Source organism: Vipera ursinii (assembly GCF_947247035.1).
Source record: "Vipera ursinii genome assembly, chromosome: 1".
NCBI lineage: Eukaryota > Metazoa > Chordata > Lepidosauria > Squamata > Viperidae > Vipera > Vipera ursinii.
The window spans coordinates 66,430,373-66,453,677 of NC_139512.1; the positions used below are offsets into that span (position 1 = coordinate 66,430,373).

Genomic DNA, 23,305 nt, shown 5'->3' on the forward strand with positions numbered 1-23,305 from the left:
AATGTAAGATGGTACCTGTATCTTTTCTTTTTCCATTTCACTTTTATGGATACATGGTTAAGCCCTCCACAAAGGCAACATAATTACTTGATCATGACAGAAATAATGGGGTACAATTAGAGGTTTGCATAAAATGAGAAATGTGGTTTTGCTCTATTCATGGATTAAAATTAAAATGTTACTGCTCTGATGTTCGGTCACACCGTTGTAAGTCTGTCACGTTCTATCAAAGTAAATGAGGTTTCAGCCAAAGCTAATATGGATGAGTATAAAGGAGGGCAAGGTTGGAATATGTAGTCCCTTTTCCCCTACTCCCCTCTTCATGGTCTGTGTGTTCTAGTCCACCTAATAATTTTTCCAGTATCCATCTTTCTTTTGCTTTCCCTTAGCCCAGGGATGTCAAACTGCCGGCCCGCGGGCCAGTTGCGTCATGTGGAAGCTGCGCCCACCCCAGTCTGGCAATGCAAAAAAAAAAAAAAAAGCCGCGATACGTCATGACATGTCACGTGATGTGGCGAGTTTGACACCCGTGCCTTAGCCATTCACAATTGAATTCACAGGTCTGATCAGCCTGTGTGACCAACCTGGTCTTGTTCATGTTTCTCTCCCCCCCCCATTACTACCTCACGTTCATCTGAATTCTGTGCTGCTGTCTGCCCGCTTTCTCTCTGCTGCTGGGTGGTTGCCACCCTTTCCTCCACCCTTATCTCCAGCTTGAAGCACCTTTTGGGAACACCTGTTTTCCAGGGCTGGGCATAGACAGAAGCACTTCTCAATTCTGCACAATCTGTTCATGGCCGTCTCCATAGTCAAAACATCTTATATAATGATAGTCATTTTGCACAACACTAGTAACAATTGAGAGATTAATAAATGTTGCAGAAATAATAATGCATCACAGTGCGGCCCAAATATATGCAGAATAAATGTAAATAAATATAACTGACTGTTTCTCAAAAAAAAAAAAACCCTGGCCAAACCTCCAAATGTAAAAGCATTTACAAATCTATATCCCTTTGTGGTAAGAAATACATGTGCATGCAACAAACAGCAGCAAATTACTAGGATCCAACTGCCATTATCAGCAGGAAACCAGAAATCCAGTCTATACAAGACAGCTAATAGGCTGCTTTGGTTTCTTGCCATTAAACTGGCTAGTCAGGAAGAGTGGGCAGATTCTCCACAGCTCTGCATCTGACTTTTTCAAGATGCATATGAAAAAGTCTCTGAAGCTCTGAAAATGTCGCTGTTTCCCCAGGCCTTGAGCTAAAGTGGATGGCAGGTCCTGTATGTTTCTCTTTTAAATGTTGCTTTTCTTTTGGGAGTTTTTTGTTTCAAATGTTTTTACTGTACACTGCCCTGAGTCGCTATAGAGTTGTAAATAAATTTCTTAAATAAAATATATGAACATTATTTATAACAAAAGTTATTTTCCTTCTTAAAAAGGCTTTATGCCTCAATTCTACATATTGGTTTCTGCTTTGGAATTAAATAAGTATTTAATAGTGCCAGTAATTTGTATAGTTTAGATTTGAAAAATCTCATTTACTGCAACTGTTAATTTATTTATTGATTGATTAAATTTGTATGCCACCCATATCACAGCCATGTAACTCATATCACAGCCATGTACTGTTACAAAAGATTTAATCATTTTATGCCTTCTAGAAAACAAAAATAAAAATAATATCTTACATTAAGTTTGAATTCAGTGTACCAGTTTTGCTCCTTCCTAAATTAATTGGAGGCTTTTACTGATTTTTTCCTTTGATTGAACCCAGGTTTGAAATAAAGAAAAAATTAAAGACGGCAAAAAAGAAGGAAAAGAAAGAGAAAAAGAAAAGGAAAAAGCAAGAAGAAGAACAGGAAAAGAAAAAGCTCACACAGATCCAGGAATCCCAAGTAAGAAACATAGAAATCACACTTTGTTAAAAAAAATTGAGACTACTTAAAACATATTTGTAAGATTGCTTAAATTACCATTCATCTAACTACATCTAACTACACTGAAGAGCCTTGGTGGAGCAGTGGGCTAATGCCTCCTTAAGTAACACCAGCTGCCTGCAATTAGTGCAGGTTCGAGTCCCACCAGGCTCAAGGTTGACTCAGCCTTCCATCCTTCCGAGGTAGGTAAAATGAGGACCCAGATTGTTGGGGGCAATTAAGCTGACTTTGTAATAATGCCGCTTGGGGTGTGTGTGTGAAAGCCCTAATAAGCAGGCATATACATAGAATGAAGGCTACTGCTAAGCTTGTAAGCCGCCCTGAGTCTTCGGAGAAGGGCGGGATATAAATGGAATTAAAATAAAAAAATAAAATAAAAATTAATTAGTCCTCAGTGCTGTAACCAAGTATTTTAATATAAAATATTCTGAGCTGATTCTTTTATATAATGTCTCTTATTTGTATAGCAGTCTTTGATAAAAATAATTGTGATAATATTTCTGTGCTTTGCCTGTTGCAGCAAAAGCAAATGTTTCATAATGAATATGACAAAAATATGGAAAAATAGAAAGGGTTTTTGCTTAGAAATGCCAAAACAAAAGAGTAAACTTAAGGCAACATACCACTGTAAAGGCTCATCTCTTGGTAAAATCTAACCAAATATCTTTTACGATAGTTGGAATTATATGTTTCTATAGGTGATGTCACATAATAAAGAGAGACGGTCAAAACGAGATGAAAAGTTGGATAAGAAATCCCAAGCCATGGAAGAACTAAAAGCAGAAAGAGAGAAAAGGAAGAACAGAACAGGTAAGTAAGTTCAGACATGTATTGTTTAGTTCAGGGGTCTTCAAATTTGGCCCTTTTATAAACTTGTGGACTTCAGCTCCCAGAATTCCTCAGCCAGGGATGCTTGCTGAGGAATTCTGGGAGTTGAAGTCCACAAGTCATAAAAGGGCCAAGTTTGAAGATCCCTGGTTTAGTTGAAGAAAAAAGATAGGATGAACATAAACCATACATTGTAGATTCCACTGAGGTTCCTACTATTTCTATATTATTTATAAGATGGAAAAACATCCCTGATTGTTCTGGAATATTCCTTCTTGTGAAGGAAGGCACAACTTAATCTGGTGCATCATCCTCTTTCTTGTGGTGGCTCACCAGATGCTTTTGAGATGTTCATTAGCAATTCCTTCTCTAGTGGTAGTATTCAAAGGCATTATAGTGTCTTGAACATAGTGCAGTGACTGTAATGACTGCCCATTATTGGTAGTTTGATCCCCCATTAATTTGTCAAATCCCTTCCCAGATTTTCAAATTAGTAGCTATCACTTCTCTGGTGCTTTTTTAACATTCATAAATATATTTTAGATTTCATCAACAATATTTAATTTAATTTAATTTTAATTTTATAAAATTTATATACCGCCCTTTCCCGAAGGACTCAGGGCGGTTTACAGGGTATTTAAAATCAAACAGTACAAAATACAAAAGTTAAAAATTTTTTAAAAAGATTAAATTATCCCATAACTAAAAACCTCAGTTAAAAATTCTCAGCCTGGGCCGGAGAGCTCAAAGAGCCAGGTCTTCAGGTCCCGACGGAATGAACGAAGGTCAGGGGCGGTCCTAAGTTCCACAGGCAGCTGGTTCCAGAGGGCAGGTGCACCCACAGAGAAGGCCCTCCCCCTGGGTGTTATCTGCCGGCAATCTTTTACCGGCGGCACCCTGAGAAGACCCTCCCTGTGCGAGTGCACTGGACGAAGGGAGTTTGATGCTGTCAGGAGGTGTTCCCTCAAGTATCCCGGACCCAGGCCATTTAGGGCTTTATAGGTCATCACCAGCACCTTGAATCTTGAATCTCGAATTAAATTATCTTTCAGTGAATGTAATTATTTCACAATGAAGCTAATTTTCCTTGTAATTTTTTTTAAAAGCCAAGAGCTATTTTTGATGTGTCTCGTTATTTCTGAACTCTGTTTTGGAAAGTTCCAAAACTATTGCATAGAAATATATTTGGTCAAGTTCAATAAGGGGAAAATGTTTCCCCAATCCAGATCCTGACTCTCAGCCTCCAAGTAACAAATGCCATTTCTGTCCCATGCCTAGGCCTGAACCTTAGAGTAGAAGAACTCCATATAGTCTTCCGTAGGGCATTCTGCAACAAAAACTCGACCATCATTTTAGGAACATGTCAGTAATTGCCCAACATACCTGGATCCAAGGAAAGCCTCTTTACAAGAGGCTGTCCCACTGGTATTTAGCATGGCTTCCTTTCCTGGAAAGATGATGATAATTCCCCAAAGTGCAGCTAATCACAGCTTTCACAAAGGAGCCAAAAAAAACCCCCAAACATGGATCCAAGCCATAAATGATAGGGCAGATATCAGAGATTCCATATCCACTTCATTCAAAGATGAATCTTAGACCACATTGTAAAGCATCTAGATTCAAATTTAAGCAACTCTTGCAAAAATGTGCAAACTGTCACAGCAGCTTATTTTTTTTCGCCAATAGAGGGCATGCAATTTTAAATTGTACCAATTGTGCCATTTTATAACAACCCACTGGTATAACAATGGTGACAGATTGATTCTTCATCTTTGTTGTCTCTATGTAGGCTTGAACGTGAGCTCTTAACACCTACTCAATCAAGTTTTCTGTGCTCATCTGTGGATGCTCCAAACATTGCTTCATCTTCTCAGAGTTCTCAGAAAGCTAATCTGGCATTGGCAGGCTGAGGAAGATTACTAGGGAGTGATCATACCAAGTACTCTAGTCATTTTCAGACTCCATAGCTTATTTTGGTACTCAATGAAATTGTCAGCTTAGTGAAAAATCACAAGTACTCATCAGGATCCAAAAGGGCCTGGGGCAAACCATTTTAATTGGACCTCTCAGTTTTTAGATGTTCTGGGTGGTGACAGTTCTCATCTGAACTAGGGAGTAATCTCTGAGCAGATGACTCAGAATATATTTTCCATCTTAATATTATCTTTACTTTCTTTGAAACAACCAAGAGATCTAACACATGCCTACTTTATGCTACAAGCTCAAGAAATGATCCTGGAGAACAGCAGGAAAGGTGGTACATGAACAGGATCCTCCATTTGTATCTGTAGCCCAACTTCATGTACAAGCACTCTCATTCTCTCACTGAAATTTACTGTCAGTGTTGGATGTACATGTGGCAGAATTCACAAACGTGCTCAAAAGACCTGAGAATGCGAGCAGATTGCATTGGAGCAGACTTAATCCAGATACAGTTTTATACATTAAAATGTGTTTCCCCCCCATTGTAGCTGAGTTACTTGCAAAGAAGCAACCATTAAAAACAAGTGAAGTATACTCAGATGATGAAGAAGAGGAAGAAGATGATAAATCTAGTGAGAAAACTGATCATTCATCCAGATCTTCATCTTCTGATGAAGAAGAAGAGTAAGTATCCAATATCTACTTTGATATGTAGCAGATACAACTGAATGCTTAATATTCCTTTAGATCTTGAAATTTACATTACTACTTTAATGATTTCTGTTTTCATAGTCTGGTTAATTGTTGTATGAACAAAAGTGATATGTAAATATAATAGATAATAGAATGTATGGCTCCCTTATCTAGTTAAGTAACTTAATAAAGCTGATGGTACTCACAGCATTCTAGAGATTGCTCACTGAGCCCCTAATTTAAAACAATCAAAATATATTTAATTAAAATGCCTGCACGTTTATTAATGTAGTCATTTTTATTTTCTAGTATATGAATGTGGTAATTTCAGACTGTTTAAAGATGTGAATTATTTCCTTACAGTTGCTTTTGCTTTCCCATCAAACCAGGAAAGAAGAAATTCCTCCTAAATCACAACCAGTGTCTCTACCTGAAGAACTGAATCGGGTTCGATTATCCCGACACAAACTGGAGCGATGGTGTCACATGCCTTTCTTTGCCAAAACAGTCACTGGTTGCTTTGTGCGCATTGGAATAGGAAACCACAACAGCAAACCAGTTTACAGAGTAAGCATACCCTTGTGTATTTTCCCATGTTAGTAATAAAAAAAGCAAGTTTTGTTCATGGAGCTTTTTCAAAATATGATGAAGTGAAAGCTGGTAATTAATGGTACAGCCTCCCCTTGTATAACAGCTACACATTTAGTGATAAATATGTTTGCAAATATGGTGTTAATATATTTTGTTTAAAAAAAAATCATTTTCTAACCAGTGTATGCACTCATGACCAAACGTCTTTGCCTGACAACAACACATGCCAGAGTGAGAGTAAAACTGGCATTACTGCATGAGAGAACTTTATCCAATGGGACAGCATCAACCAATAATCTTTGCAGTGTCTGTCGGTTTCTCTCAATCATCTGTTCATTTTGTGACCATTTCATTTCATTAGGGAACAATTTGAAAGCTCTAAACCAGGGGTCTTCAAACTTGGCCCTTTTATGACTTGTGGACTTCAACTTCCAGAATTCCTCAGCTAGGCACGCTGGCTGAGGAATTCTGGGAGTTGAAGTCCACAAGTCATAAAAGGGCCAAGTTTGAAGACCCATGCTCTAAACAAAGAGAGGAGTACAAAGAATTGGTTGTGAATCATCCTTTATTTGTCCTACTAATATATTTGGGAGGGAGGGATGGATGGATGGATGGACAGACAGATAGACAGACAGATAGATTTTGTTGTTGAATAATTAAAATATTTTTGAGCAGTCGAATTCAGTTAAAAAAATTAAGGATAGGGTCCAGACTAAATTCTCAAAAATGAAAGGTAAGGACAAAAACCTTTACAGTTTCTTCCCCTAGAAATAATTTATATCACGGGTGTCAAACTGGCCGCGTCACATAATGTGTTGAGACGTATTGCGACTTTCGCATTGCCAGAGCTAGAGTGGGCACGACCTCCACATGATGTAACCGGCCCGCAGGCTGGCGGTTTGACACCCCTGATTTATATCAAATCTGTTTTGTTGTCATTTGTTTCAGGTGGCTGAAATAACTGGTGTTGTAGAGACAGCAAAAGTATATCAGCTTGGAGCTACCAGGACAAATAAAGGGTTGCAGTTAAGGTGAGATATCTGAAAGTCTTATCATCTTGAGGGGGGTGGAATCCTTGTATTAAAAATGTGTAATTATCCAGTGCTCGCTTTGGCAGCACATATACTAAAATTGGAACGATACAGAGAAGATTAGCATGGCCCCTGCGCAAGGATGACATGCAAATTCGTGAAGCATTCCATATTTTTAAAATAGAAAAAAAAATGAGTAATTATCCTGAATCAAGGGAAAATTCATACATTTCATCTTAGGGTAAGTTTCTAGGGTAATGTGAATTTCCAGCAAATATTGGAGTGAAGAGTGTCTGTCCCATTGGGACAAATAGTTTACTTTCACCAGTAATAGTGCATTTGGAACATATTTTCTTGTAGAAAAAGTAGAAACAAACTGACTTAATACTGATAAAAGGTAATCAATCTAAGAGTGCTTTGATCACTTTCATCACTGTTCCCTCCTGCAAAATTTGGGTGATAAATGAAAGCTACAGTTAATCTTTTTCTTTTCACAGGCACGGTAATGACCAGCGTGTGTTCCGCTTAGAGTTTGTCTCCAATCAGGAATTCACAGAGAGTGAGTTCATGAAGTGGAAAGAAGCCGTAAGTTTCTACTTTTTCGATTGCTTTATCAAGAATTTAGGGCTGTGTGAATAAAATTTAATATATTTTTTAAACTTTTGTTGCAATTAGATGTTTTCTGCTGGGATGCAGTTACCCACCCTTGATGAAATAAACAAGAAAGAAGTGACCATCAAAGAAGCCCTCAACTATAAATTCAATGACCAAGACATTGAGGAGGTAAATGAAGAAAATGTACTTTTGAGCTGGAACCATTCATTTGGTCCATAATGGAAAGGTAGGTGAGGTTATAAAAGAGATGTTCTCGGGTGCCATATTTTGGTTCTGTAAAAATAACATGATTTTAAAAGCCATATTTATATGTTATAAAAGATATAGTCAGTACTTTTGATTAGACTATACTGCGCTGTTTTTTCCACGGATATTATTTTTCCTATCAGATTTGAGCATCACAATAAAAAAGATTCTGTATTTAGAGAGCCTTTTTGAGGTATTGATTAAGACAGCAACCCCCAACCTTTTGGGTATTGGACCAGTTCCGTGGACAGTGGTTTTTCCGCGGACTGAAGGGGGCATGGTTTTGTGTGCTGCCTGTATCCTGTGGATGGGGGTTCACTTGTTTGAACGGACTGGTTTCTTGCATGCCACGGACTGGTGCTAGTCCATGCACCAGGGTTTGGGGACCCTTGGATTAAGTCATCAGGTTAGAAACTGGGAGATCATGATTTCTATTCCCATCTTAGACACAAAGCCACCGGGATGACCTTGGGCCAGTCACACCCACTCAGCCTAACAAAGGAGGCAATAGGAAACCACTTTTGAAAAAAACAAGAAAACTTTGTCCAGGCAGTCACAAGGGTCAAGGCACTCAAAGTCTCCTTCTCCCTCCTTCCCTCCCTCCCCCCGCCTGTCACACACATACACAAAATAGATGAGATTTAAAGTAGTAGGAGATATTTCTACTATCACCTCTGGAAAAACAATCTGCATAAGTTAATTTCAAATTTTAATCAAACTTTATTAAGGATGTTCCTTAGGATTATCAACTCTTGTCAAATCCCAAATTGCTTAAAATGATCTTGTTTGGATATTTAGTTTGTTTCATCTCATTTATGATTTTTTAAAAAGAAAGATCTACATGAAAATTTGTAAAATGTTTGTGTAGATTTCCCAAAGTATACATTTTTACTTTTTTGTAGCTATGAGATGCTTCACACACAGGTGCATATGTTAGCATATATATTATGCTAATTGATATAACCAAATTTCTCTATTATTCCTAAGCTGAGCTTACTCTTAATATTTTTTGTCTATCAGTAGACTTTTACCTACTATGTAATATAATGGATTATGTTCTAAAATCTTTTTTATTATTATTGTACTACATAAATATAAATAAGGTATACAGGGTTAAGAAGGCCATGGAATTAGCAATATGATGTGTCTTGTAAAGGGTTTAATAAAATAAAAATTGCCACAAGGGTTATCTGCAGAGATTGTCGGGCAGCCACCAAGAAATTTGTGTTAAATATAATACTGAGTTTCTCATTTTCCATTTTAGATAGTAAAGGAGAAGGAAAGATTCCGAAAAGCACCACCAAACTATGCCATGAAGAAAACTCAGTTACTAAAAGAAAAGGTAAATAGTATTGCTTAAAGCACTAGATTTTCAGTAAATTCTTGGGCTTCTTGAGAGAAAATTGCCTTGCACCTAAAACAGTACTATGCATGGAACAGCTGTTTACAGCTGGTTCGTACATAAACCAAAATGCATGTTTTGCTGTGGGTTCAGAATGAAACTGGATTGTTTTGTTCCAGTTTCAGACCAAGCAGAATTGTTCCAAGCATATATACCATGCTGGGAGCTGTTGGTCATGATTGCTATAAGAAACAGGTCCATGGTCCATGCAAAAGGTTGAGTCCTGGAACTCTGGAGAATAAATACCCTCTTCTTTCTGGAAATCATTTGGGGGGGGCACATGTTACAGACACCATGAAATCACTCTTAATATCCCTCCAGGCTTAATTGCAACTGAAACCTTGGGGCAACAGAAAGGGTGCATGTTTTGTTTCTGCCAAGCTATGAGTTATCAGAAACTCTTCAAAATATTTTTATTATGTGTATACCACTAGTAACTTCTATGATTTTTCCTTCAAAATCTTGCACATTAACATTTTGCTTAACATTTACTACTTTATGAGGTTCGCTTTTGCAGAAAATGAAGAAAGAAAATAGTTCCCTTTATTTTTCTATATAAGTAGTCCTCAACTCACGACTGTTCCTTTAACAACAGTTTAAAGATGCAACAGCATTAGAAAAATGACTTATGAGTCATCAACAAAGTTACAATTATCACACTTGTTGTGTTGTGTTGTATATGTTGCTCGCATACAGTATATGATAGTTGTGGAACATGCTTGTGACTTTCCGAGCCAGGTTCTGCCAAGCAAAATCAATTGGGAAAGCCAGTTGATTAACAACTGTGTGATTCACTTAATGACTGCAGTAAAAATGATCATGAAATTGGGTTCAGTCACGCGATGACTTCCTTAACAACCTTATTGCTTAGGGACCAAAATTCTAATCCCAATTGTATTGTAAGTTGAGGACTGTGTGTAAATCTTCATATGTTTTCATCACTGCCAATAGGTGGCATCTTACATCTTACATTGTGAGGGAATAGCTAAAATTATTACCTATAACATGCAAAACTGTTTCAGTTAGATTCCTATGGGTCTGATTTAGGTTCATTCCTAGACATAACATAATCAAAGAATCTGTTGCTGGAAACATATCTTAAATCAAGATCTACTTGACATAATAATAAAACATGATTATAACTTTTAATTAATTCTCAGCAGTACAGCTGGTAAAATGGAGAGTGCGCAATACTAATAAATAATTCTTTGTTAAAGGCCATGGCAGAAGACCTGGGAGATCAGGACAGAGCAAAACAGATTCAAGACCAGCTTAATGAGTTAGAAGAAAGAGCAGAAGCCTTAGATCGTCAGAGAACAAAAAACATTTCAGCCATCAGGTTGGTATCTAACAGAACCTGGGAAGAAAATTAAATCAGTAGGCCATTTCTATGCTCCCCTTCTTAACCTGGGGCAGGGATGATGGTGATATTACCTCAGAGAAATCATGCTAATGGTTTTTAGTAAGGCAGCAACTTTTTACATGTTTAGAAATGATGCTTTCTTTCCATTATTGAAAACAGGAATACATCTTCAGATATGACTTCTAGAAGAAGATTCTTTATGACTGCAGATTGAGAAAGTTTAATCACTAAAATTCAGGGATAAATATTTATCTTTCTTTTCTCAGTTATATCAACCAGAGAAATAGAGAATGGAATATTGTGGAATCTGAAAAAGCTTTAGTGGTAAGTAATGTTCATGGAGCAAAGGAAAAACAAAACACGTTTTTATTGAAAAAGTGGCTTTCTGAATTTAACAGATATATATGGGGAAACTACTGCTTTTTTCCTTTGTATATGATTTTCTGGACAGCCATACCAAAATATTTTTTGAGTTTTAAGCCATAAACTGATTAAAAAGTACTCATGTTTGGTGACAGAAAATGACAACACTATTTGTATTGAGAAAAAAATGGCAGTCTGCAAAAGAAAAAAAATACCTGGTCCACTTATAAAATTAGGATTAAAAAGCAAAATATGCTTTTGTGGATAATGAACCCACATGGGTGGATTCATTTCAACCATTTAAGATATGCTAATTAACATCTAGAATGCCTAGAGCCTATTCTTTGAGTTAATTAGAAATACAAGATATTAATGTTAACTTTCTAATACAGAGGTCCCCAACCTTTTGGGCACCAGGGACTGGTTACATGGAGAGAGGTTTTTTTGTGGATGGGAGGGGGCGTGGTTTTGTGTGCTGCCTGCATCCTGCAGATGGGGCTTTGCTTGTTTGTGCGGCCCAGTTGCTGGCATTTCGCAGCCCAGTACTGGTCCATGGACCGGAAGTTGGGGACCCCTGTTCTAATACCTTGCAGAGATGATTTTTTTTTTGTCACCAAGAACCATAGTTCACCTTTGATAAATGGTCCAAATGCTTCTTTAGTGGTTCTTTTCCCTACATTGACTTATCGGAGGCATCTAGGAAGCTAAGAATCCAACATAAACTAGAACTTAATTGGAATGAAGCAGGCTGCCTAATTCTAATGGTAGTGCTACACTCTATATCAGGGATGTCAAACTCAATTTCATGGAGGGCCGCATCAGCATTGCGGTTGCCCTCAGGGGGCTGGGTGGGTATGGCCTGGGTGGGCGTGGCCTACTGGGTGGGTGTGGCCAGAGTGCGTATGGCCTACTGGGTGGGCATGGCCAGCTCTACATCGTTGGCATCAAGGGTGCCTATGGGGGCCTGGGCAGGAGTGGGACAGATCTGAGGGTCTCTGGGCAGGGGCCAAGGCAGTGGGGGCCGTTCCCTCACTGTTTCCAGGATGGCTTCGCGGGCCGCATGAAACCACTTTGCGGGCCGGATCTGGCCCCCGGGCCTTGTGTTTGACATGTCTGCTCTATATGTTATTGAAGGAATGCTGATAACGGGAAGCTTAACATAAACATGTGTCTTTGTACTATGTTTTTGAAGGCTGAAAGCCACAGTATGAAAAACCAGCAAATGGATCCTTTTACAAGACGGCAATGTAAACCTACAATAGTCTCAAATGTAAGTAAAGAGCAAAGTTGAATATAATGAAGAATATGATTAGGTATTTATATCTGAGATGCTGGTTATCAGTCGCTATTCAAATATCCCACACATAACACTAAGCATAAGCTAAGATGAGTTAAGATTAATATAATGTTTTGGTCTATTATCAGATGCAAAAAAGCGTAGAATTAATTTAATTCCATGTAATAGCAATAGCACTTAAGACATATAGGGTATAGGGATCGAACTTCTGGAAGTGGGAATTCAGATTTAGCTTGCAATACTGCATTCTAACGACTGTGCCACTACAGCACAGTATGCAGAGTTATTTGTATATTGCTTACCCATCAGATTCTAGGTGGATTAAAATTATAAAAGCAGAAAAACACAATATAAATACCAATGTCCTTCAGTCCTATTCACTACTGTCACCGTGTGAGGAAGAGCACCATTTTACTACCTTTCTAAGTGACAGTAAAGTGGTAGAGATTATATTAATGTGCAATTTCCTGTTCTTAGAGTAGGTCAACCTTTTGAAAATTACTGAAAATTAATTGTATTTGAAAAGACAGTACATTAAGTTTTAATTATACATAGTTATTGAATGCACAAAATGAAGGTAACATTTTAAAAGGGAATGATAATCCAACCAATAATAAATCTTCTTTTCCACAGTCCAGGGATCCTGCTGTACAGGCTGCTATACTTGCTCAGCTAAATGCAAAATACGGATCTGGTGTGTTGCCTGATGCTCCAAAGGACATGACCAAGGCAAGTCCTCCAAGTATTCATTATATCCTGTCCTGTAGTTTTAAAGAAATAATCTTAATTCTGTAGAATTCTAATCATATAAGGCAGAGGTGGTGAACTATGGCCCTTTTATGACATGGACTTCAACCTCTAGAATTCCTGAGCCAGCATGGGCCATAGTTCCCCATCCCGGTTATAAGGTAATAGCAGTTTCGATCTTAGATCAAGAATGGGCAAATGTGAACCGATGAGCATAAATTTGTCCACCAGTACTTTTCCCAGAGACTGCCAGGGTTACTGGCCCATCTGCTTTAATTGCTTTTAAATTCTTCATATCTAAAGTACTAAATGAAAAGCTGGCATACTACAAAGTACCAGCCGTTAGGATCACATTCATTTGTACGCTTACGTTTTCTTAGAACGTAACGACGATGAACGAGCCAGTGCTTTGATTGGAAGGTTAAAAGGGACAGCTGGAACCAAGTTCATCAGTTTGCCTGTCGGTCTTCTGCGTCAGGCATAGCTTCTTTTGTGAGAAAATACTGATGTGCTTGCAGCATTCCAGATCTGTCTCTGACTTAAAAAGATCCCCCAGCCCTGCGAGAAAATGGCATTTTCTCTGTAAATAGAACAAGATTTCTTTGGGGGCATGAGAAGATGATTCTGTTTCCAGAAATATTTAGATACATCATCACCTGTTCTTTATTATAAATTCTACATGGTTTAAGTTCTGTGCCATCATATTAAAAACTTACTTCTCTTTCAGAGCCAAGGAAAAGACAAAGATACGAATTCAAAATCAACCAGTGATCTCTCAGAGGACCTTTTCAAAGTGCATGATTTTGATGTGAAAATTGACCTTCAGGTTCCTAGTTCAGGTAGGTGCGGCTGCTTCTGAAGGGATGAAAAGTAAACGGGGAGAAAAAGAGGAATTGTTGCTCTCACAAAATTGCAGTATTTGAGCAAAAGCCATTAATGCTGTGGGTAAGCAACCACCACCTGCTAATGTGATTAGTAGTCGTTTGCAATCTGTTTGCTTGCTTGCTTATTTATTTGTCAAACTTACATGCTGCTTATTTCGCACTAATTAATAATTGTAATGAAGAAGGACTGAGGAATGGGAACTCTGGGAATTATACTCCAACATTATTTAGAGGCATTATGATAGGAAAAACTGCTTTCTGAAGCACTTGAAAAGAGAATCACAGGTAGTCCTTCAGTTACGACCACAATTAAGCCGAAAATTTAAGTTGCTAAGTGAAAGATTGGTTAATTTGCCCCATTTTACTACCTTTCCTGCCACTGTGTTTTAAGTTAGTTAAGCGAATCTGGCTTTCCCGTTAACTTTGCTTGTCAGAAGGTCGCAAAAAGCGATGACGTGACCTCAGGGCACTGCAGCCATCGTAAATACGAGTCGGTTGCCAAGCGTCTGGATTTTGCTCACGTGCTGCAGCGCTTGTAAGTGTGAAAAATGGTCATGACTCACTTTTTTCAGTGTCATGGTAACTTTGGTCACTATAGAACTGTTGTAAGTCGAGGACTACTTGCATGTTGGCTTGGCTGCCCGTAACTCAGCAGCTTTCTGCTTTCTTCAGTCGGCTGAGTTGTTTTTTCTGTGTGCACCTTGTCTTCCCACAGAGTCCAAAACACTGGCCATCACCTCCAAGGCTCCCCCAGCAAAAGATGGTGCCCCTCGGCGATCACTGAACCTAGAGGACTACAAGAAAAGGCGGGGGCTGATTTGAGCATTCCCTCTCTCTGCTGCTTCTGATCCTGCATGCTACAAGGTCTCCTCTCGCCCTTTATTTTCTTCCCTCCTACTTCAGTTGACCCTCTTGGGTTGGAGCAGCAGCTGCAGAGCTAGGAAGAGACTCTTTACAATTGCCAGCCATCTGTAATATAAATCACTGACTTTTTGCTGTATAGACTTCCCTTATTGCTCTTTCCTCCTGCGATACACAAATATGGATCCACGCTATTTTTTAGGGAGAGGAAGGATTTTATTTTTATTTTATTTTTTCCTTTTGGAAGTACAGCTGTTTGGAATTGGCTGTATGTATTCAGTGTTAACTTGGCATCGGGATTTCTGCAGGAATCTGTTGGTGGCCGAGCAGTGTTAGCACTTTGCTTTTCCACCATCCCAGGCAAGGAGAATTTACCCGCGAGTGGCACAAGACCTCTTGTGAAGGTCGCCTGCACTTTTCCCCCCTCTTCTTTCCCCCTGCTCCTACCTTTGGAGAGGGACATATTTACAAACAGATTTCGGGTGAAAGTGTACATTTTTGTGGGGGTGGGCTGGGCTGGGCTGTGTGAACTTTTTTCCAGATGTTTTTTTTTAATCATTTTTAACCTGCAGTAAATTTGTATTTGTCACAGTTCTTTAAAGATGTCTGGAATTTCTACCAGCTACATTTAAGCATCTGACACAGCAGGGGCAATTTAGTAAATGTGATTTTTTTAAAAAAAAAACAAACAAGCAAAAAAGGCCTGGCTAACAATAACTGTGCAAGTTCACACTTTTGTGTTTCTTTTTGTAAAAATCCCTCTCATCTCTCCCTCCCATATCAGGCTTTATAATACAGTAATATATGTGCTCTTGAATGACCTGTTATAGGAAGGTAGAGCACTATGTCTTCTCTGGCTGCTACTTGGATCTTCTCTTCCATTCTCCCCCCCCAACAGAAATATGTGTGGTCATCCCCTTTGCTGCTCGGCCTCATCTTTTTCTAGGCTAGGCTGGATATCTTTTCATTTGCATATTTTGGGGGGAAAATGCTGAATGGGAAGGATGTGGTAGAAATGGGAGATTATTTTAAATTGCAGTTATTTGACCTATATAACATTGGTAGGTACAACCCGTGAGGTTGAGAACCTTAACAAAGGTTTGTACAGGCAGAGTGCTTGAATAAGTAACACGACTGCTTGATAATCACTCAGGGGTAAAGATCAACGTGTAAATAAAAGACATTTTATCAAAAAATGCAGAATGAACTACCGTGGGTTATACTGAATTTAGTACATGAATAATGAGAGGTTTCACTAGTGGATACTTTCCTGGCTCAAGAATCTGGAGGAGACCTTACATGAAGCATTTTTAAGCCCAGAATATCTATGGTTACATCTAAGCGGAGATTTAAATCTCGTGGCCCTGATCTTTGAGTATCCTTCTTGATGCTTCAATTTGATTTTTCTTTAATTGCTTATTTAATGCAAGGGGGACACACATCTGTGTAAAACCTATGAAATGAAAGGGGAGGGGAAACTCCTCCGTAGATTGTTTTGTCACATTGTGTGAAGTGTGTGGCTTTATTTACTGGATGGTCCACAGCTTTACAGACTGTTGTGTAAATATGTAATCATTCTGATTTGCTTTGTTTTTCTTTTTTTTTTCCAAGCTACGTTTCTCAAGCTTTTGTGGGCTGTTATTTTTTAAAATAGATTTTTGGAATATGCCAGTGTATAACTGGGAGTCATCATGATATGCTGTGTAAATAAGCAATATTATCACTTGATTATTTTCCCCCCTGCCAATATCATCTGTAGTAGCCAATCCCCAGTACTAATATTCCTGATGTAGAAAAATAGATTTGCAATACTTTTACAGGTTTTTTGATTGCCCACCAATTTCTATAAAGCTGTGATATGAGAGAAAGAAAAGAGTAAGCAAAGATTTAGCTTCTTATGTTTCTACCTAATTATATCATGGCAGTCCATGATAGACTTTTGCAGCCAGAGGTAGACTTTATGACATTGGCCTTATAATCAAAGTGCAGAAAATTTTTTCTCTTTAAGTTGTAAATAAAGCATTGGTTTCCTCCCCTCCAATTGGGTTAGAGCAATATTTCTCAACCTCAGCAATGTTAAGATGTATGGACCAAATTCCAGAATTGAATGCTGGCTGAGGAATTCTAGGAATTGAAGTCCAAACATCTTAATGTTACTGAGGTTGTAAAATACTGAATTAGATGAACTACTCAAGTAGGGAATTTAAAGACACGAATGAGGTAGCTGTCCCAGTGTATACCCTATGTACTAAACTCAGAAATGAGTTTCTGTTTTTCACAGAGGTAATAGTTGAGTCCTTGTACACTATCTTTTTCAGTGAGAATAATACATTGAGGGAGTATTTTTTTCTCAGATAGCTATGAAACTGTGTATGAAGGTGTAATGTTTTCTCCTCTTAAGTGCATGTGACCGTGAGTGATGACACCACAGTCTCATTTGGAGGGATGGGTTTATTTGCTTTAATTCATTGATGTCTCGGCAGCATTCGTTACAATGTATAGACTTCTATAAATAAACTGGTTGGTTTTAATAAAGATGCTCATGTTCGATCCTTTGAATACACAAATACACAATTCATATGTTTGTACAACAACACTCAAAGGTTAAATCTAATTCTGCCCAGCGTTTCAAAGTTATTCTTTAGTTAACTTATCAGACATTATTGTTTCTAATGCTTTATGACTGTGGCAATTCTGGGTAAATCAAAATTAGCTGGAAGATATGTTAGGAACTCCTTTACATTTTAAAATACAGCGGTCACTTTAAAGCAGGAGAACAAACATAATTTTTCTGAGTTTGAAAGATGTTCTTCAGCTTTGAGGACATATTAGGTGGTAGTCCTCTAAAACGGGTCCCCAACCCCCAGCCGTGGACCAGTACCAGGCCACACAAACAAGCAAAGCGCCATCTGCAGGATGCAGACAGCATACAAAACCCTGTGCCCTCTGGTCCGCGGAAAAACCTCTCCCCACAGAACCAGTCCCTGGTGCCAAAAAGGTTGGGGACCTCTGCTCTAAAAAATAGGCAGAATTGAAATACATTAATTATATATTTATTTATTTATTTATTTATTTTAATTCCATTTATATCCCGCCCTTCTCCGAAGACTCAGGGCGGCTTACAAGCTTAGCAGTAGCCTTCATTCTATGTATATGCCTGCTTATTAGGGCTTTCGCCCCCCCCAAGCGGCATTATTACAAAGTCAGCTTATTGCCCCCAACAATCTGGGTCCTCATTTTACCTACCTCGGAAGGATGGAAGGCTGAGTCAACCTTGAGCCTGGTGGGATGCGAACCTGCACTAATTGCAGGCAGCTGGTGTTACTTAAGGAGGCATTAGCCCAATGCTCCACCAAGGCTCTGAATAAATGAATAAATAAATGAACATGAATAAATAACATACATTTCATGCTTTTTAAATGAACTTTGTATCTATAGATTCCTAAATCAAAATGAACAACTGGAAAGCAGGTAACATTACATTTTCTGTTGTACCTAACAATTTCTTGCTGTCCAGTTTCTGTCTGTTCAGAGGGTTGGTACCATAAATCAGCGTGTGTGCTTCTGAATGCACAGTCTGTAATTACTCTCCATGTAATTAACAGTGTTTTGCTTCTATCATATTAAAAAAAACCCTTAGTTTCATTCCATTTTTAGATAGTTTCTTCAAGTCACATATACCTCTAGTTACACATCTCTGCAGCAGAATATAAAATCGAGTGCAAGCAAAAACGTTAAGTAATTTCAGCAATAAAGAATAATTACTTTTGAAGTGGGAAATAGCAGAGAAAAGAGAAAAGCTCCTTGGTTAACATGTTATGCTTAGCCATGAACTGCTGCTATTTTTAAAACCCCAAAATAAAGATAGAAATATATAATTAAAGAATAACAAGCAACATTGGCTGCTATATGCCATGAGAATTATAATACTAGTGAAAATAATGTATTATATGGAATAAAGTTTGAGAAGAGGAAAAAGTAGTATCTATAATTACCTTATTCTAGAATAAGTACCACAGAAATAATTCCTTGAATATTATAATAGGTTTCGATATCACAAAAACACATATTAATAGCCAATGCTGAATGGTATTTAGCCATTACTTAAGGATCCTAAACTACAACAATTTATTATAAAAATAGAATGAGGAGTTGAACTATAACAGCTTCCTCCAAATAATTCCAATTCTTGGTTTGACTGTAATAATCATGGTCCTCAAAACCAAAACCCAATATTTAGGCTATGGTACTGAAAATAATTGGGTATCTGATTATGCCACACAGCACTGAAATTATGTTCTTAAGTTTATTCTCAAAATGTAGTAAGCCAAATGAGACAATAGCGTGATTCAGTAAATCTGGGACATCAAGAGAAGAACAGACAGTAGCTTACTCCAATTCATTCCCAATCTTGGGGGGTAATTTGGCAAAACCAGAGCTATAGCCTTTCACTAACTAGCATGGAAAAAGCAAAAAATTTCTCTGTTCTTTCAGAAATGGCACATCATCTGAGATAGACTCATGTGAAAAAGAGAAGTACACCTTCTTTGAGTCCTATGGTTTTACATATCAGAACATAGTAAAAATCAGCTGGTCCTCAGCAGTTCTTAAAAGTAGGCAAATACAACCTCAGATGAACAACAACATAGGACATATTACACTATGTCATCTTTTTTTTTCTTTTACAAAAAACACCAAAATGGGAGCCATGTGTGAAAAACTAAGTACACCTTATGATTTAATAGCTTGTAGAACCACCTTTAGCAGCATAGCGTGAAGTAATCATTTCCTGTATGAGTTTACCAGTCTCACATCATTGTGGGCGAATTTCGGTCCATTCTTCTGTACAACATTGCTTCACTTCATTGAGGTTTGTGGGGCATTTGTTTATGCATATGTCTCTTGAGGTCCTGCCGGAGCATTTCAATCAGGTTGAGGTCTGTACTTTGGACCATTGCAACACCCTGATGCTTTTCTGTTTCAGCCGTTCTGTTGTAGATTTGCTGGTGCACTTGGGATCACTGTTCTGTTGCATGACCCGATCTCAGCTTTAGCTGTTGGCCTCACATTTGACTCTGGAATACTTGGGTATACAGAGGAATTCATGGTTGACTCAATGACTGCAAGGTGCCCAGAACCTATAGCTTCAAAACAAGCCTAAATCATCACCCCTCCACTGCTGTGCTTGACAGTTGGTATGAGATGTTTGTGCTGATACGCTGTGTTTGGCTTTCACCAAACGTGGCACTGCGCATGATGGCCAAACATCTCCACTTTGGTCTCGTCTGTTCAAAGCATGTTGACCTGGACTTAGGGGACAGTATCAATTGTGAATATGTGCAGATGGCCCCGCTATCTCTGGCCACTTGCAGAACCATGAATGCAGTATCATAAAAGGACAGCAAAGGAAACACCTAATGTCCTAACCCATCCAGGAACATATGGTGTCTTAGGGAAACACCTAAACCACCCAAAAGGGAACATATGGTGTCTTGGGGGAAGACCCAAAAGGGAACCTTTTAGCTACTTCTGCTTTCTTCTTTCTTATGTACAGTGTGCCAGCCTTAAAGGGTGAAGTCTTTATCTTATGTGTGTCAGCTTTGCTGGGTGAATTGCTTATGTAATCAAAGAAGGTATAAAAATAAGGCTTTTCTGATATCTGGGGCTTTTTCTCTCTTTTAGAGAAACCTGTCTTTGTTCAGCTGAATAAAAACGTAAAGCTTGAAGGCAACTTCTGGTTTCTGGTATTTTTTATCAAGCAAAACCTCAGAACCTGCACAGCATTCTTGGCGAGCCAGGAAGAAGGGGTGCTTAGTCCTAGGGAGGCTCGGGAAGGGGGAAGGTGCCAAGTGTGCTCTGGGGTTTCCTGGAAGTGCCCCCCTTCTTGACTCTTCACTGTGACTTTTAAACAGGAAATAGTTTTTTTCTTTTTTGTTGTTGTTGCCTTCACTTGGTTCCTGCATACTCAGGAGGGCTGAAGATAAGGCTTTCTTGCGAAGGTTGTTGAGAGTGTGGTGGCACATCAGCTCCCCCTGGTTCTGGATGAAGCGGATTATCTACATGCGTCTCAATCGGGTTTCAGGCCCGGGTACAGCACAGAGACGACATTGGTAGCTCTGGTGAATGATCTCTGGAGGGCCCGGGACAGGGGATATTGCTCTGTCCTAATCCTATTAGACCTCTCGGCGGCTTTCGATACCATCAACCATGGTATCCTGCTGCGGCGTCTCAGGGGATTGGGAGTGGGAGGCACGGTTCTTTGGTGGTTCTCATATCTCCTGGGACGCTCGCAGTCGGTGTTGGCAGGAGGGCAGAGGTCGACCTCAAGGTCTCTCGTTTGTGGAGTTCCTCAGGGGTCAGTCCTCTCGCCTCTCCTGTTCAACATCTACATGAAACCGCTGGGTGAGATCATTCGTGGTTTTGGAGTTGGGTATCATCAGTACGCCGATGATACCCAGCTTTTCATTTCGACCCCAAACCACCCCAGTGATGCCCTCGACGTGATGTCCCATTGCCTGGAGGCGGTTCGGGTCTGGATGGGGAGGAACAGACTTCAGCTCAACCCTGACAAGACTGAGTGGCTGTGCATTCCGGCATCCCGGGACATTCAGAATATTCCACCTCTTTCTATGGGGGGTGAGTTTTTACCCCCCGTAGTTAGGGCTCGCAACTTGGGAGTCCTCCTAGATTCACGGCTTACTTTGGAAGACCATATAGTAGCCGTGACTAGGGGGGCTTTCACCCAGGTTCGCCTGGTGCGCCAGTTGGCACAAGACCTCTTGTGAAGGTCGCCTGCACTTTTCCCCCCTCTTCTTTCCCCCTGCTCCTACCTTTGGAGAGGGACATATTTACAAACAGATTTCGGGTGAAAGTGTACATTTTTGTGGGGGTGGGCTGGGCTGGGCTGTGTGAACTTTTTTCCAGATGTTTTTTTTTAATCATTTTTAACCTGCAGTAAATTTGTATTTGTCACAGTTCTTTAAAGATGTCTGGAATTTCTACCAGCTACATTTAAGCATCTGACACAGCAGGGGCAATTTAGTAAATGTGATTTTTTAAAAAAACAAACAAACAAACAAGCAAAAAAGGCCTGGCTAACAATAACTGTGCAAGTTCACACTTTTGTGTTTCTTTTTGTAAAAATCCCTCTCATCTCTCCCTCCCATATCAGGCTTTATAATACAGTAATATATGTGCTCTTGAATGACCTGTTATAGGAAGGTAGAGCACTATGTCTTCTCTGGCTGCTACTTGGATCTTCTCTTCCATTCTCCCCCCCCAACAGAAATATGTGTGGTCATCCCCTTTGCTGCTCGGCCTCATCTTTTTCTAGGTTAGGCTGGATATCTTTTCATTTGCATATTTTGGGGGGAAAATGCTGAATGGGAAGGATGTGGTAGAAATGGGAGATTATTTTAAATTGCAGTTATTTGACCTATATAACATTGGTAGGTACAACCCGTGAGGTTGAGAACCTTAACAAAGGTTTGTACAGGCAGAGTGCTTGAATAAGTAACACGACTGCTTGATAATCACTCAGGGGTAAAGATCAACGTGTAAATAAAAGACATTTTATCAAAAAATGCAGAATGAACTACCGTGGGTTATACTGAATTTAGTACATGAATAATGAGAGGTTTCACTAGTGGATACTTTCCTGGCTCAAGAATCTGGAGGAGACCTTACATGAAGCATTTTTAAGCCCAGAATATCTATGGTTACATCTAAGCGGAGATTTAAATCTCGTGGCCCTGATCTTTGAGTATCCTTCTTGATGCTTCAATTTGATTTTTCTTTAATTGCTTATTTAATGCAAGGGGGACACACATCTGTGTAAAACCTATGAAATGAAAGGGGAGGGGAAACTCCTCCGTAGATTGTTTTGTCACATTGTGTGAAGTGTGTGGCTTTATTTACTGGATGGTCCACAGCTTTACAGACTGTTGTGTAAATATGTAATCATTCTGATTTGCTTTGTTTTTCTTTTTTTCCCCCAAGCTACGTTTCTCAAGCTTTTGTGGGCTGTTATTTTTTAAAATAGATTTTTGGAATATGCCAGTGTATAACTGGGAGTCATCATGATATGCTGTGTAAATAAGCAATATTATCACTTGATTATTTTCCCCCCTGCCAATATCATCTGTAGTAGCCAATCCCCAGTACTAATATTCCTGATGTAGAAAAATAGATTTGCAATACTTTTACAGGTTTTTTGATTGCCCACCAATTTCTATAAAGCTGTGATATGAGAGAAAGAAAAGAGTAAGCAAAGATTTAGCTTCTTATGTTTCTACCTAATTATATCATGGCAGTCCATGATAGACTTTTGCAGCCAGAGGTAGACTTTATGACATTGGCCTTATAATCAAAGTGCAGAAATTTTTTTCTCTTTAAGTTGTAAATAAAGCATTGGTTTCCTCCCCTCCAATTGGGTTAGAGCAATATTTCTCAACCTCAGCAATGTTAAGATGTATGGACCAAATTCCAGAATTGAATGCTGGCTGAGGAATTCTAGGA

The 23,305-nt window shown here is 38.9% G+C and overlaps 1 protein-coding gene across 1 annotated transcript in view; it reads left to right on the top strand.

Moving 5' to 3' along the window:
- Positions 1-17,317, top strand: part of RTF1 (RTF1 homolog, Paf1/RNA polymerase II complex component) — a 34,079-nt gene extending 16,762 nt beyond the window's left edge. The window contains exons 5-18 of the mRNA XM_083374606.1: positions 1,782-1,902; positions 2,643-2,754; positions 5,244-5,379; positions 5,778-5,955; positions 6,928-7,010; positions 7,508-7,595; positions 7,686-7,793; positions 9,136-9,213; positions 10,491-10,612; positions 10,903-10,960; positions 12,192-12,269; positions 12,930-13,025; positions 13,771-13,882; positions 14,643-17,317. Of these exons, the coding sequence (XP_083230732.1) occupies positions 1,782-1,902; positions 2,643-2,754; positions 5,244-5,379; positions 5,778-5,955; positions 6,928-7,010; positions 7,508-7,595; positions 7,686-7,793; positions 9,136-9,213; positions 10,491-10,612; positions 10,903-10,960; positions 12,192-12,269; positions 12,930-13,025; positions 13,771-13,882; positions 14,643-14,749 (1,477 nt within the window). The 3' untranslated portion in view covers positions 14,750-17,317. The remainder of the gene's footprint in view (positions 1-1,781; positions 1,903-2,642; positions 2,755-5,243; positions 5,380-5,777; positions 5,956-6,927; positions 7,011-7,507; positions 7,596-7,685; positions 7,794-9,135; positions 9,214-10,490; positions 10,613-10,902; positions 10,961-12,191; positions 12,270-12,929; positions 13,026-13,770; positions 13,883-14,642) is intronic.
- Positions 17,318-23,305: the final 5,988 nt, after the last annotated feature.